Source organism: Nyctereutes procyonoides, unplaced genomic scaffold (assembly GCF_905146905.1).
Source record: "Nyctereutes procyonoides isolate TBG_1078 unplaced genomic scaffold, NYPRO_anot_genome, whole genome shotgun sequence".
Classification (NCBI taxonomy): domain Eukaryota; kingdom Metazoa; phylum Chordata; class Mammalia; order Carnivora; family Canidae; genus Nyctereutes; species Nyctereutes procyonoides.
In genome coordinates this window covers 59974592-59988728 of record NW_026575126.1, presented here as the reverse complement: position 1 = coordinate 59988728, position 14137 = coordinate 59974592, and the positions used below count along the sequence as shown (strand labels likewise).

The window sequence follows — 14137 nt, the reverse complement described above, 5'->3', positions numbered from 1 at the left end:
CTTGGGTGTCTAACAAGCCACCCTTAGCCATTTCCAGAGAATCTAGGGGTGTGTAGGATGCCCCTGAGTCACCCCCAAAACACCCCCAGCCAGTTAGACAGGAAGCCAGTACAGAGGGAGAGGACAGTGACTAAGGAGAAAATTGACCCCACTCTGTCCAGGAGTCTGGTGTTCCTGACAATCCTGGGGAGCCAAAGATCACCAAGACTGGGTGAAGCCACACAACTGGGAAATGGCTGGGCAGGTGTATCAGTCCTCAAAGCAGTGGTGAGGGTCGGAGCGTCGGCAAATACAGACAGAGCCAGGGCCATCATATACACATCTCTATATTTATATATTAGATACAGGCACAGGGGTGGGCAGGGGCACCAGGCTGTCCTCGTGCCCCCAGCTCCACTTCTGTTCACCCACACACAGAGGCAGCAGGGGGTGTTAGATGTGGCAGCTTTGAGGGAGGGGGTTTAGGCCTGGGCCCTGCTCCTCAGGGGGACTAGCCCTGGAGCTTTAGGAATATTCCTTCAGGGAAAACGGGGTGGGGTTTTAATGGGTCAGTGTCCCCCATCCCCCCACGACCCTTCAGTCAGTCCCCGGGCAGCCAGAGCCCTCCCATTCCAGAACTACCAGAGACTGGGATAGCTGGGGTAGACGAAGGCAAGCAGCAGAGGGCGATTTACTTTGGGGCCACCTAAGCCCCTCAGGTCCTGGGAGGGGAGGCGGGGCAGAGGGAGCCTTGGCTTGCCTGGAGCAGGAGGCCAGAACAAGCCGTGGAAGGTGGCCAGGTGCACCCTCTGCCCTGACCTGGGCCACCAGGGGTCTGGGTGGGGCACAGTGTCCATTTCCTAACAGTCCGGCAGGGGAGGGGCAGGCAGGAGGCAGAGCCTAAACAAAAAGGCAGGTGGGAAAGGGAAAGGAACCGTTAGCACCCACCAGTGGACCTGCTGGAGCCCTGACCTCCACCTCCCTCATCCCATCCTCATGGCTGCCTGGGATGGGCCTTGTGTTCTTTAACCATACTTGGTGAGAGCATCAATGCCTATCTCAGGGTACAGCTGGAGAGCGGAATGAGTTAATGCACATAAACCCCAGAGAACAGTGCTTAGTGCTCAGTGTTTGCTCTCGTCCTTGGGACACTCCCCAGGAAACTGAGGCACAGAGAGCTGAGGTGTCTTGTACATGTCACATGGCTCTTACTAAGTGTCAGGGCTGGAGTTTGAGTGTAGGTGTGTCTGCCTTCCTTCCATCAGGCTGCAGCTGGCCAGAAAGACGGAAAAGAGACTCGAGGAAGGAGATCTGTGTGGGCGGATCCACTGACCCGGGCACCAGGTGTGAGGGAACTTGGCATCTGGGACAGGCTGGGTACTGCTGGCTCCTCCCAAGGCAATTACTGCCCCACCTGCCTCTCTGTCCACACCTGGCTCTGGTCTTCAGATGGGGAGAGGGGCCCTCAGGGACCTCCAGCTATGGAAGCTGGAGTGTGCAGGGTGTTGCGAGGTGGGAGACCTTCAGGGCTGGGGGAAAGGGAGAGGGATGTGAAGAATTGATGGCCCACAGGTCTGTGGCCTGAGCAGGCTCTAGCCTTTCTGTTGCTACCATGCACCTGACTCATGGGTGTGAACAAGCCTGTGATTATATGGAGGTGTGCTGGACACATTGGTATTGGTGAATCTGTGTGTGGGCAGTGGGGAGCACTCACCAGGCCCCAAGGAACAGAGGTGTCTGTCCAGACTAGGGGGCTTCCAGCACCCCAGGCTGGAAGCGGGCTGTCTCCTGGAAGATGAGCTCCTTCAGACGCTCCTTGGGTAGATCATCCAGCTCCATGTCGAAAGTGAAAGGCTCCTCAGCCACTGGCTGGGGTGGCAAAGAAGTCAGGCTCACGCCGGGTCCCCCATCCACCTACCCACCAGCCCTGTTGCTGGTGTCTGGCCCACCTCATCTGTTGGGTCGTAGTACTGCTCCAAGTAGGGATGAGCCAGTGCTTCTTCCACTGTAATCCGTTTGTTGGGGTTAAAGGTCAACATCCGGTCTAGCAGGTCAAGGGCTAGGTAAGGGCAGGAGTCAGGGTCAAAAAAAAGGCTGGAGAAGCTCTCAGAAGCATCACTTTGCTTCTCGTGCCCAGGGTAGTGTCTACTTAGGCAGCTGCTTGGCTCATGTACCCTCCTCTGCACTGAGTTTTTACCCTGTACCAGCCCCCATGTCCCTCTCACCTTTGGAGTCTGACTTGGGAAAAAGCTTGGCCCATGCCACCTTGGTCTTGGAGGGCAGAGACTGTAGGTAGTTTCGGGCCTTCATATTGATGATACAGTTCAAGTCCTCCTGGGATGGGGAGCCTAGGATACCTGTGGGTAAGGTGGGTGCCTCATTGAGAGTTCTCCTCTCCCTCCTGGGAACAGAAGGAACCCCAAATAGGAGTCCCCTCCAATGAGCTCCAAGCTCTGACAGTTATCTCCCAGCCAATACTATGGTGATGAAGGGCAAGGGGTCTGGATTTGGGCAGCCACAGATTCAAATCTTGATGTGAATGCTTCCTAAGTGTGGAGTGTAGCCTTGCTCTTCCCATGTATCGAACAGGGATTGTGTCTGTATCTCACTGAAATACTGTGAGATGCTGTAGGGGCTCCACACATGGTGGTACCCTGACCATCAAGAAATCTCACCTCCCACTAATCTCCTCCTACTTGGCTGGCCAGGCCCCCCTCACCTAGAATGTGGTTGAGCTGGTCCAGGTAGTGCTTGCCAGGGAAGATGGGCCGGTTGGAGAGCATCTCAGCCAGAATGCAGCCCACAGACCAGATGTCGATGGACTTGGTGTAGCCCTGGGGAGGAGGAAAAAGCAGTGGGCTCCTGGACCAGCCTCAACAGGGCTCTGCTGTCTGGGCCAAGCCACTACTCCAATCTAGGCTCAATACCAGCCAGGGAGGAGCAGGGCAGAGGCCTGGAGGCAGACTTCCTGCATCATGGGGGTCATGCCTGGCTCCGAAGTGGCTCCAGGGCTTTCTGAGACCTGGCCCCTGCCCTTCAGGGGTGGGTGGCCGTCCCCCATACCTTAGAGTTAAGCATGATTTCTGGAGCCCGGTACCAGCGTGTGGCCACATATTCTGTCAGGAAGCCAGTGTGGTCATGCTCAGGATCGGCAATCCGGGCCAGGCCAAAATCGCAGATCTGGAAGCCAACCAAGGCTGCTAAGCTCAGTGCTCAAGGCCCAAGGCCCACGTGGTCATATCACCCTGCCTCTGCCCACACTGTTCCCTTTGCTTGTGATGGTTTACTCAAGGGGTCTACTGGTCACCTGGAAGCCCCAGACCCATGGGACGAGGGGACAGGCACCCAAGCCTCTGACCTTAAGGTCGCAGGTGGTGTTGATGAGCAGGTTAGAGGGCTTTAAATCCCGGTGGAGCACATTGGCTGAGTGGATATACTTGAGGCCTCGCAGGATCTGGTAGAGGAAGTAGCAAACATGGTCGTTGCTCAGCTGCTGGCTTTTGAGCAACTTGTATAGGTCCGTCTCCATCAGGTCCTGCACGATGTAGCTGAGGATGGCACAAGAGCCCCCCCAGGTGGGGGTAGCGGGAGGCGCTTGGTTAAGAAGAACAGACTTTGGCAACTAGGCTTCCTATCCCCTTCCAGCTAGTGTCTCTAAGACTCAACCCATATCATGAGCTGGACAAGGCCCAAGCTCAGCAGTTGGGCTCAGGGCCTCTTGCTGCATTCTCGGCTGGCACCCCCTGAACAAAAGTACTTCCATTCCGTGGCCTCTGTTTCCTTATTGGGAAAAGCAGGGATGATAAACTGCAGGATGCAGGAAAGCTTCACAGTTAAGAGCAACCACTCTGGACTTGTTTTGCTGGTGGCCAAACCCCCACTCCACTGCTCATTGGCCTCATGACCTCAACCCATCTGCACCTCCATTTCCTCATGTGGAAAGCAGGGGAGAGAGAGTGGCTCTTTGGAGAGCAGTTATGAAGACTCAGTGAGGTGACCCATGGAAACCAGCCGGCCCAGTCCAGAGCCTAGCATGTTGTAAGTGCTCAGCAAACATGAACTACTGTTGCTATGATAAATGCCTGAGCCACATGGCTGTTGAGAGGGTTAAATGAGATAGTGTGAACACCATCTGGCATGCAATAAATGTTTGCTTAAAAATAAATGCCTACTTTATGGGGAATGGTTTGGGCAAGACAAATGAGGAGAAACTCCCAACAGCATGCTCCTCCTCAAAGAGTGCCTGGCCATACATCAGAAGATGGAAGAGTAAATGTCCTTTGGTATTTTAAGAGAAAACAAAGATTAAACATACGTTAAGTAAGCAAGTAAGTAAGTAAGTAAATAAATAAATAAATAAATAAATGCCATTTGGTTGCTCTCTGAAAGAATAAGTCAGGGCTGTCTTTTAGAATCAGCCTTGAAAGAGCCTTCTGAAGACACCTGGGCCGATCATGCTGTTTGAGAGGTGAGGAGGCCCAGCAAGATGCAGTGACTTGCTTAAGGTCACACAGCAAGCTAGCGGCGAGTGTGGAGATTTCCTGCCCACAGCTTGTGGTGGGGGCTGCAAACAGTGCAGCACAAATCCCCACATTTGGGTGGAGAACTGGGACTGGCTGGGGGTGGGTAGGGTGGGGAGAGGTGATGGGTGCTACAAGCTGCTAACAACAGGGCCTGACAGGAAGTGGACGACAGGGAAGCAATGTGGGGGGGGGGGCGGGGGGGAGGGCAACAAAGACAAGACTGTCCCTCCCTGGGCGAAGTGCAAGTCCACAGGTGACTGGGGTGAGGCTCTGAGCAGGAAATGTCAGAGAAAGGACAGTTTTCATCTGGGGGAGGTTAGGAGGCAGCAACAGCAGCACCTGATTTGGGGCTTTCTGAGCCTCAGTTTTCTCATCTTTGAAATGGAGCTGATGAGACCCATCTCATACAGCAGCTGGGAGGTAGAATAAGAAGTGTCAAAGCATTTGGCGTGCACTGCACCTCACTCATAGTAGGCCCTTCAGAACGGGCAGTTTTCTTCCTTCCTGCCTTCCTTCCAGTCTGCAGACCCAGAGAGGAAAGAATCATCATCTGTTAAACAAGAACTGACTGTGGGCAGAGGCTGGGTCACGTCACAGAAATGCAGATGTCAAAAGACAAAGCTCCCATAGAGCCCAACTCTCACCCTCCCCCCAAATGAGGCACAGCATGGAGCACAGACTTGCCCAAGGCCACACAGCCTGGCTATAGCAGGCCAGGATTCACCTCAGGCCTCCCAGTCCTCTTACACTCTGTGGTCTCTTTTCTGCAGGAAAGTTTCATTTACTGGGTTTGTTTTGGAGTGTGGCAGGAAAGAAGGAAACAGAAAGAAAGCCAACGTTCTCCCAGCCCGGCTCTGAGGCTATGCCTAGCCAGCCATCTGGCCAAGGTGAAGGATACACATCCCTCATGGCGTCCAGGGTGGGCGCCCGCAGAATGTCCCGAATGCCAATGACGTTCTCATGGCGGAAGCGCAGCAAGATCTGGATCTCCCTCAGTGTGCGCTGGCAGTAGGTCTGATGCTCAAAGGGGCTGATTTTCTTGATGGCCACGCGAACCTTGCGCACGTGGTCGTAAGCTGAGCTGAGAGGGTCAGAGAGATGTTGTTGGTGTGGCCTTACATAGGGGGAGTCCAGGCCTGGTGGCCCTACCCAGGCCAGAGCAGGGAGGGGAGGGAGCATGAGAGGACTCTGGCCAAGTCATAAACAATGCTGGTTCCTTCCTGCTGTGAAGGCCTGGGATCTCCAGGGAGAAAGCTGGGGACCAGCCAGGCAGCCCTTCAGTGACTTCACAAACAGAGGAAGAGACTGACCGTTCACTGACTTCCCCTCTCCTCAACCCTGTCCATTCTAGTTGCCCTGACCTCTCATCCTCCCCTCTCTAGGCTGGGCTCCTTCAACCCAAGACAGGTCCAGGGAGTGGGAGGTGAGTGCAGGACGCACAGTGAGGCACAGTGAAAAGGAGGCGGTCAGGAGGGATGGGAAAGAAGTGATGAGGTGTCAGGGTAAGGCACCTGGGCAGGAGAGCTGTTCCCAGATGAACAAAGGCCCAGAGCACACAGTGGGGACGAGAGAGCTAACAGACCCCTTCTAAAGTTGCAAGAACGCACCCCTGGACCCCTCATGGGTCACCGGGCTCCTGGCCCCAGGCCCAAAGCCCTGCCCCACCCTGCCCAGCCCGGAGCTCTGCTCTCCCCAGCTCCTTGGCAGGCCTCACTGGGAGAATCCAAGGCATCCTTTCCCCAGAGTAGGGTCCTTCACTCGGTCCTCACTGATATCACCTCCCCAAGAATACTTAGTGTCTCCGCCTCCTCCCGCGTCCACAGAGTCCCCAGGGTCCCCCCACGGCACCCCCGCGGACACTCCGATGCCCCTCCCTTCACTACAGAATGGTCGCTCCTCAGGCCTCCCAAGCCCCCTCCCCTTAGAACGTACGCGGCGCCGCTCCCCCAGGGAGCACCCCAGGGCCGCTCCGCGGGACGCCCCGCCGGCCTCGTGAAGCCCCCGCCTCCTCGGCACCCCGGGAGCGCCCCCGGCCCCGAGGGCTCTCACCATCGCTCCCGCCCCCCCACGCGCCCCCTCCCCCGGAGCGCCCCCTCACCTGACCATGCCGTACGCGCCCTCGCCGATGTAGTGCAGCTCCGTGTAGCGCGGGCCCACGTCGAACGGCTGCCCCTTCACCACCTCCACCTCCCCCGAGACCCCCGGGCCGACCCCATCGGCTCCCCGGGGCTCCCCGCCCCCGCCCCCCTGAGCCGCCGCCGCCGCCGCCATCTCCACTCCTCCCCTCCCGCCTCCCCGCCTCCCCGCCTCCCCGCCTCCCCGCCTCCCCGCCTCCCCGCCTCCCCGCCTCCCCCCGGCGGCCCCGCCCGAGGCCCCGCCCCTTCCCGCCCGCCCCGCGCCCCGCCGCCCCGCCGCCCCGCCGCCGGCGGAGCCGCGTGCGCCAGGCCCCGCCCCGCGCGCCCCGCGCGCCCCCGCGCGCCCCCGCGCGCACCACGTGACCCCCGCGCGCCCCCGGGGCGCCCTCGGCTGCTGCCCGGGGCTCCGGTGCCCGGCCGCTCCGTCTGCTGCTGGCAGCCTATAGGGACGAGCGCGGCGACCGGGAGACGGTCCACGCCCTCCCGTCGAACGCAGGATAGCCGGCCGGGCCGCCAGATGGCCTTCCCGGAGCCACCCAGCCAGTGTGTGCGGGAGCTGGGGCCGGGACCGAGTCGCCTGGCCCCGCCAGCTCTGCTGCCGCCCGAGTCGCGGCCCGGGGCTCGAGATGGAGCCCCAAGGGAGCCCTCCCCAGCCCTCTGGAGTGTGGCCTCCGAGCGAGGCTCGGCCCGATGACACACGGTCGCATCCGCATTTCCCAGTGGCGTGGGAGATGGCTTCTTCGCGGATACGGCCTGCCTTTCACAGATGAGGGCGCTAAATGAAGCCTGGGCCGAGGCTGGTGACTTGGAGCCGCTGAGAACCCGCAGGTCCAGACTCTCAGCCTAATGGGTTTCTGACAGGCCTGCGAGAGTGGACTAGGGGCTTGGCCTCTTGCCAGCGACAGTACAGTGCTGGAAGTGAGCACCCATATGACCTCAGCCCATTTAGGTGGAACTGCAACAGAAGGGCGGGAAAGCTGCCTGCAGTGTTGACCAGTAATTAAAATACACTATCAGGCTTCTCTCAAAAAACAGCAAAATAGGTAACGATTTTGTTGTCATTGGACTTGGTGAAACTGGAATCCTGGCAGGATCACCATCTTTTGATGGGATGCAAGATTTTGTAGTTTACACCATACTTGGACCAGCTGGGTTTCTTCCGTAGGACAACCGCACATTATAGGTGTCCTCCGATTTTCTTAACAGGATGAGCAGGGGCCATGTCTGTCTTGCTCATTACTGTATCCTCCCCTGTACCTGACGCTCAGACGTTCAAAGATTTTTGACTGGATAAATCAAATTTTATGGATGGGTAATCTGAGTTGGGGAGTTGAGACTTAAAATGATATCTTTTGACACAGAGGCAGAGGCTCTTTTCAATTCCATTCAATCTCCCAGAATCAGAGACTGTTAAAACCCAGGAAAGGGCCCTCCGAGCCCATCCAGTCCATTCCCCTCACTTCACAGAGAAGATGTGAGCTGGACGCTTCACAAAACACATCTCCTAGCCTTCAGTAAGTAATCACGTTGGGTTTTGTTTTTTTTTTTTTTTTTTTATAATCCCTTAGAAGCTAAGAGTAGATCCTTATGTGCATTACAGATCAAGAGACCAAATGGAACAGTAATTATGATTCTGAAATTGCTCATAATTAGATCTACAGCCAGGCACTCTAATTCAGATTAATGAGACTGAGTAGCTGGTTCCCAATAGCCTACAAGTCAGTGAAGGTTTAAGAGATGCTAATTAGAGCAATGTTTCAGGGTAGGTTTGTTTGTTTGTTTTGTTTTTAATTATTCATTTGATAAGCAATTGAATTGCACTGTGTGCAAAACTCCTAGCTAGGTAGGCACTGTGGCTAATGAAAGATTACTATATAGTTGTGAACTAGTGGGTAAGAGCAAGAGCTGTCTGGATTTCCTGGGTTAGAATCTCATCTTTACCACTTACTCGCTGTGTTACCCTGGGCAGATTACTCTCTGGTCTCTCTACCCACGGAGTTTCTAATCTACTGAAGAGAAAAGATGCACATACATAAATCACTGTAATACAAGATAAATGGATGTCGTATATGGTGTGTGAGCTCAGGGTTGGTGAGATCCCCCTCCTTTAGAGAAACAGGGAGGGAGCTAAGGAGGAGATAACATTTGCAAGATGGAAAAAGAAGTGGGGTTTTGGAAGGTCGGCATAGAGGGAAGGCATCAAGAAGGAGCAGCGTGAGCCCCAGCACAGAGGCAGGAGCATGATTTGTCTAGTGTGGCTGCAGTATAAAGGATTAAAAGGGGTTCAGGCTGAAGAGGTAGGTTGGGGGCCAGATTGAGGAAGGCCTTGGATTCAGGCAGGGAGTTTGGATGTGACTCAGTAAGCGGTAAAAGCCTTTGAGGGACTTTTGCCAGATCATTTTGCAACTGTGGGAGAATCTAATGACTCAGAGAAAGCACCACGGAGTTCAGCGTGGAGCCAGGTTTCCTGAGCGGGACCGAGCTTCCCGGCAGAGGAAAGGCTGGTGCATCGGGAGTGGTGCCTGCCACATCAAGCTGCTTTTTAGTCTTTTTCGAAGGAGTGTGACTCAGATTGCCCTCTAGTGGCTGAGGTTGGTACTTCCTTGGTCTATTTCATAGATTGATACTTGTCTTTTTTTTTTAATTCTTTTATTTAAATTTTTATTTACTTATGATAGTCACACACAGAGAGAGAGAGAGAGGCAGAGACACAGGCAGAGGGAGAGGGAGAAGCAGGCCCCATGCACCGGGAGCCCGACGTGGGATTCGATCCCGGGTCTCCAGGATCAAGCCCTGGGCCAAAAAGGCAGGCGCCAAACCGCTGCACCACCCAGGGATCCCATGTGCCAGGCACTTTTATATACTTTGTCTCCCATCATCCTCATAGCAGCGATATAAAGTAAGTACTATGAACATTTACAGAAAAAAACCCCAGAAGCTTACTGAACTACTGAGTTGGAAGGAGCTTTCAGAATAATTTTCTCTCACAGCTCATTGCACTTTAGAGTTTTTCTATCAGCTGCCGTTTGGCTTAGTTCTATCATCTGGATCTATCCAGACTAAATCTTAAACCTAAAAACCTTATTTTTTTTTTTAGATTTAAATTTTTTTTTTTATTTATTCATGACAGAGAGAGAGAGAGAGAGAGAGAGAGAGAGACAGGCAGAGGGAGAAGCAGGCTCTGTGCAGGGAGCCCGACGTGGGACTCGATCCCGGGTCTCCAGGATCATACCCCAGGCTGAAAGCGGCGCTAAACTTCTGGGCCACCGGGGCTGCCCTTAAACCAGTTCTTATCTGTGATGTCAAGGTCACAAGAGAGGCCAGCGGGTAGTTTGACCAGGGTAACAAGTGAGTAACATCTGAAGAGCACAAGTGAGCATTCCCATTCCAACCACCTCAACTGGTCTGCACAACCCAAGAAGGCAGCAGATGTGCAGGAACAGGGATCGGATCAGAACATACTTACTAATTTATGAAGATTTAAGAACTGACCTTTTTTTAAACCCCAAAACCCCCTGATATAGTTTGGGTTTTTGTTTGCATCACTTTTTCCTATCTTAGAGATGAGCTCTACTCAGACATCTCTCCTTTGGCATGAGCATTCTGAAGATCACCCCTTCTCTAAAATCATAATTTAATTTATGATTTATTTGAGAGAGAGAGTGTACCTGCATGTCAGGGGGTGGGGGAGAGGGGGACGGAGAGAATCTCCAGCAGGAATCTAACTCGAGGTGCCATCTCACGACCCTGAGAACATGACCTGAACCAGAACCAAGAGTCTTGGACACACAAGTGATGGAGCCACCCAGGCACCACAATCCCTTCTCTGAAATCTTTGTGGTCAGCACTGCCTGCCCCACTGGGCTCCCTTCTCTACAGTGTCACCCTTGGTTATGTCATACTCTGGTGGTATCAACTGTTTATGTAAATCTCTGCCTTTCTCCTTAGTTCTAGTTCAGAGTTTCAGTGTTTGCTGGACAGCTTCACCTGGAGGCTTGCAGATGCTTTCACATCCAGTGAAATTTGTCCTTTTACTTCAAACCTTTGTCTTCCAGACTCTGCTTGCCGCATTTCTGCCACCAGTCTCAGCGTTGAACCCTGTCCTGTTTCATTTGTCCAGGCAAACTCCTTGCTGTTTTATTATCATCATAGTTACTGAGACCATCATCCCTACCAATCAAACCCCAATTGCTTTTTTTGTTTTGTTTTTTACTTTTTAGATAATTTCAGAACTTACCAAAAAGTTACAAAAATATTTCAGGGCATTTCTGTATACCCTTCATCAACACTCTCTAAATGTTAACGTTTTATTTTTTAATTTTTTTTATTTTTTTATTTACGATAGGCACACAGAGAGAGAGAGAGAGAGGCAGAGACACAGGCAGAGGGAGAAGCAGGCTCCATGCACCGGGAGCCTGATGTGGGATTCGATCCCGGGTCTCCAGGATCGTGCCCTGGGCCAAAGGCAGGCGCTAAACCGCTGCGCCACCCAGGGATCCCGACGTTTTATTTTTTAAAAAAGATTTTATTTACACAGACTGGAGAGAGAGAGGCAGAGACACAGGCAGAGGGAGAAGCAGGCTCCATGGAGGGAGCCCGATATGGGACTGGATCCCAGGACTCCAGGACCATGCCCTCAGGCGTCCAACCGCTGAGCCACCCCGGCATCCTAAGCCAGTTATTTTGTAGACTGTCCCTGGGTTTGGGTTTGTCTAATGTTTCCTTGTGATTTGTCATTTCGCTTTGTCTTCACTATTATATTCTCCCTGATACTGTTGTACTGACAAGTCTCCTTTCTTCAGCCCTTACGAGGTTTGTATTAAGCAGGCATCTTTCAGTAGCAAGAGGTCAAAGACCCAGCTTAAAACGATTTCAACAAGATAGGATGTTTATCGGCTTCCTGAAAAGCTAGAGGTAGGGACACCTGGGTGGCTCAGTGGTTGAGCTTTTGCCTTTGGCTTGGTCGTAATCCCGGGGTTCTGGGATCAAGTCCCACATTGGGCTCTCTGCAGGGAACCTGCTCCTCCCTCTGCCTAAAATCTTTTAAGATTTTATTTATTAATTCATGACACACACACACACACACACACACACACACACAGAGGCAGAGGGAAAAGTAGGCTCCATGCAGGGAGCCCGATGTGGGACTCGATCCCAGGACTCCAGGATCATGCCCTGAGCCAAAGGCAGATGCTCAGCCGCTGAGCCACCCAGGCATCCCTAAATAAATCCCTAAATAAAATCTCAAAAAAAAAGAAAAAGAAAGAAAGAAAGAAAGAAAAGAAAAGAAAAGAAAAGAAAAGAAAAGTTTAGAGGTAGATATTAAGGTGCAGTTGGCTCCAGGGACTCAATATCATTAGGATTTTGGTCCTGGTGCTAAGCTCTCTTTTCTTCTGACTTGGTTCCATCCTCAAGTGGTTCCTCTCATGGTGTCAAGAGTGCCAGCAATTCCAGATTTATGTCTGATTTTTTTTGCCCCAGTAACTCCAGGAGGGGGAAAAGCTTACCTCTGCCTGGCTCTGTCTCCTTGTAACTAAAACCTGAGATTTGAATCCCATTGCAATTGGTTTTGTTTGGAACCTGTATGAATCCCTAAACCAATCAATGTGGATTTGGGGGTTTAATTCTCTCTACCTGTGTGACATGAACTGGGCAGGGAGAGGGATGGTTTCCTACAGAAAATCGGGGTGCTGGCCCCAGAAAGGATTGACCAGGCAAAAGAGTGGTATCCATTACAATGTTTCTGGATCGAAATTCTTAATGCCTCCCGTTAACTACCAAGTAAAGTCCTTGATCAGCTTCTGAGGCCCTACTTAGTTTGATCCAGATCTATCTTTTTGCACTCATTTTCTTTTTTTTTTTTCTTAAGGCCTAAACTTTTTTCAAGATTATTTATTTATTTATTTATTTTTTTGATAGAGCGCACAGGAGTGAGGAGGAGGGACAGAGGAAGAGGGAGAAGCAGATTCCCCGCTGAGCAGGGAGCCTGATGTGGGGGCTCAATCCCAGGACCCTGAGATCATGACAAGGTGAAGGCAGATACTCAACTGACTGAGCCACCCAGGTGCTCCTTGCACTCATTTTCTAGATGAACCTTTTGCTCTAGCCAAACTAGATTTTTCACTGGCTTGCATACCATACACATTCCTGCTTCGGCACCTCTGCTCATGCTGTTTCTCCCTCTCTTTTCAAAATTTTATTTATTTATTCATGAGAGACACAGAGAGAGAGGGGCAGAGACACAGGCAGAGGGAGAAGCAGGCTCACTGCGGGAAGCCTAATGTGGAACTCCATCCCAGGACCCTGGGATCACGCCCTGAGCCAAAAGCAGATGCTCAACCACTGAACCAGCCAGGTGCCTCGCTGTCTCTGCTTTTATGGATGCTCTTTATGTGGCATGGGTTTTTCAATAAAAGGAATCTTTTCCAGTTCCAGAATTAGCTTAAATACCACCTTTTTATGAGGTGTTTCTTGGTCTCCTCCACCTGCATGTGCTGCACCTATGCTTCTTATATCAAAGAGCTAATGTCAGATTTTTATTATATTTATTTATGGACTCATCCTGCTCTCCCTACTAAGTTGTTAAATGTCCTGAAGGCTATAGAGCTGGCATCTTTACTTTTAAACTCTTACCAGAATCAGGTATTGTTTTGCTCTCGATAGGTATTTGTTGAATGAGGGACCTGAATATTTATGGCATGGTGTCCATACCCTTCATCAGCTGGGATAGCGCTTTTCTAGATGAGCTCAGGGTTGACTGTGTTCCTGTTAAAATGCAGCATCCAAAATAGAATCCCATTTTCTATATGTAGCCTAACCAGTGGGAGTGCAGTGGGAGTATTGCTTCCCTTGTATTGGGCCAATATTTTATTTTTTTTCCACATAGAGCCTTTCCTTGAACCCCCAATCTGAAATATCTGCTCTTCATAGGCCTCCCTCACAGTGTTCTTTTCTTGCATGGAACTTAGCACAATTTGTCATTACAGATTGATTTGTGAGGTGATGGAGTGCAGTGATTAGCAGTGTGGGGGCTGCAAGGTCCCTTCTCTTTCTGCTTCTGTGGATTTGCTTCTCAGAACTGTGAATGGAGAGATGAGGTATGCTCCTCTTACCTGCAGAAGCTTGGATTGTATTCTTCTTTCTTTTTTTAAAAGATTTTGTGTTTTGACAAAGAGAGAGAGAGCTCAGAAGCAGGGGGAGGGGCAGAGGGAGAGGGTGAAGCAGGCTCCCTGCTGAGCAAGGAGCCCCATGTGGAGCTCCATCCCAGGCCCTTGAGATCATGACCTGAGCTGAAGGCAGGTGCTTAACCAACTGAGCCACCCAGATGCCCCTCTGTCACTCTACTTTGGCTTTTTCTAGGGTTTCCTGTAAATGGAATCATACACTATGGAGTGTTTGACTACTTACGCTTAGTATATTTTTGAGATTCATCTGTGCTCTTCTGTATATTAATACTTCATTCCTTGAAACCAGCTTTTTTATTGAGTTATAACTTGTACA

General features: G+C 52.0%; 1 protein-coding gene across 1 annotated transcript; it reads right to left on the bottom strand.

Annotated features, from left to right (window-relative positions):
- Positions 1–310: 310 nt before the first annotated feature.
- Positions 311–6773, bottom strand: MAPK3 (mitogen-activated protein kinase 3). Its single transcript, XM_055339242.1, has 9 exons — positions 6601–6773; positions 5401–5583; positions 3338–3527; positions 3043–3159; positions 2699–2813; positions 2205–2336; positions 1929–2038; positions 1694–1848; positions 311–879 (listed from the first exon to the last, which is right to left on the bottom strand). The coding sequence occupies exons 1-8, from the start codon at positions 6771–6773 to the stop codon at positions 1726–1728; spliced, it is 1143 nt and encodes a 380-aa protein (XP_055195217.1). The 3' UTR covers positions 311–879; positions 1694–1725.
- Between the last annotated feature and the right edge of the window lie 7364 nt (positions 6774–14137).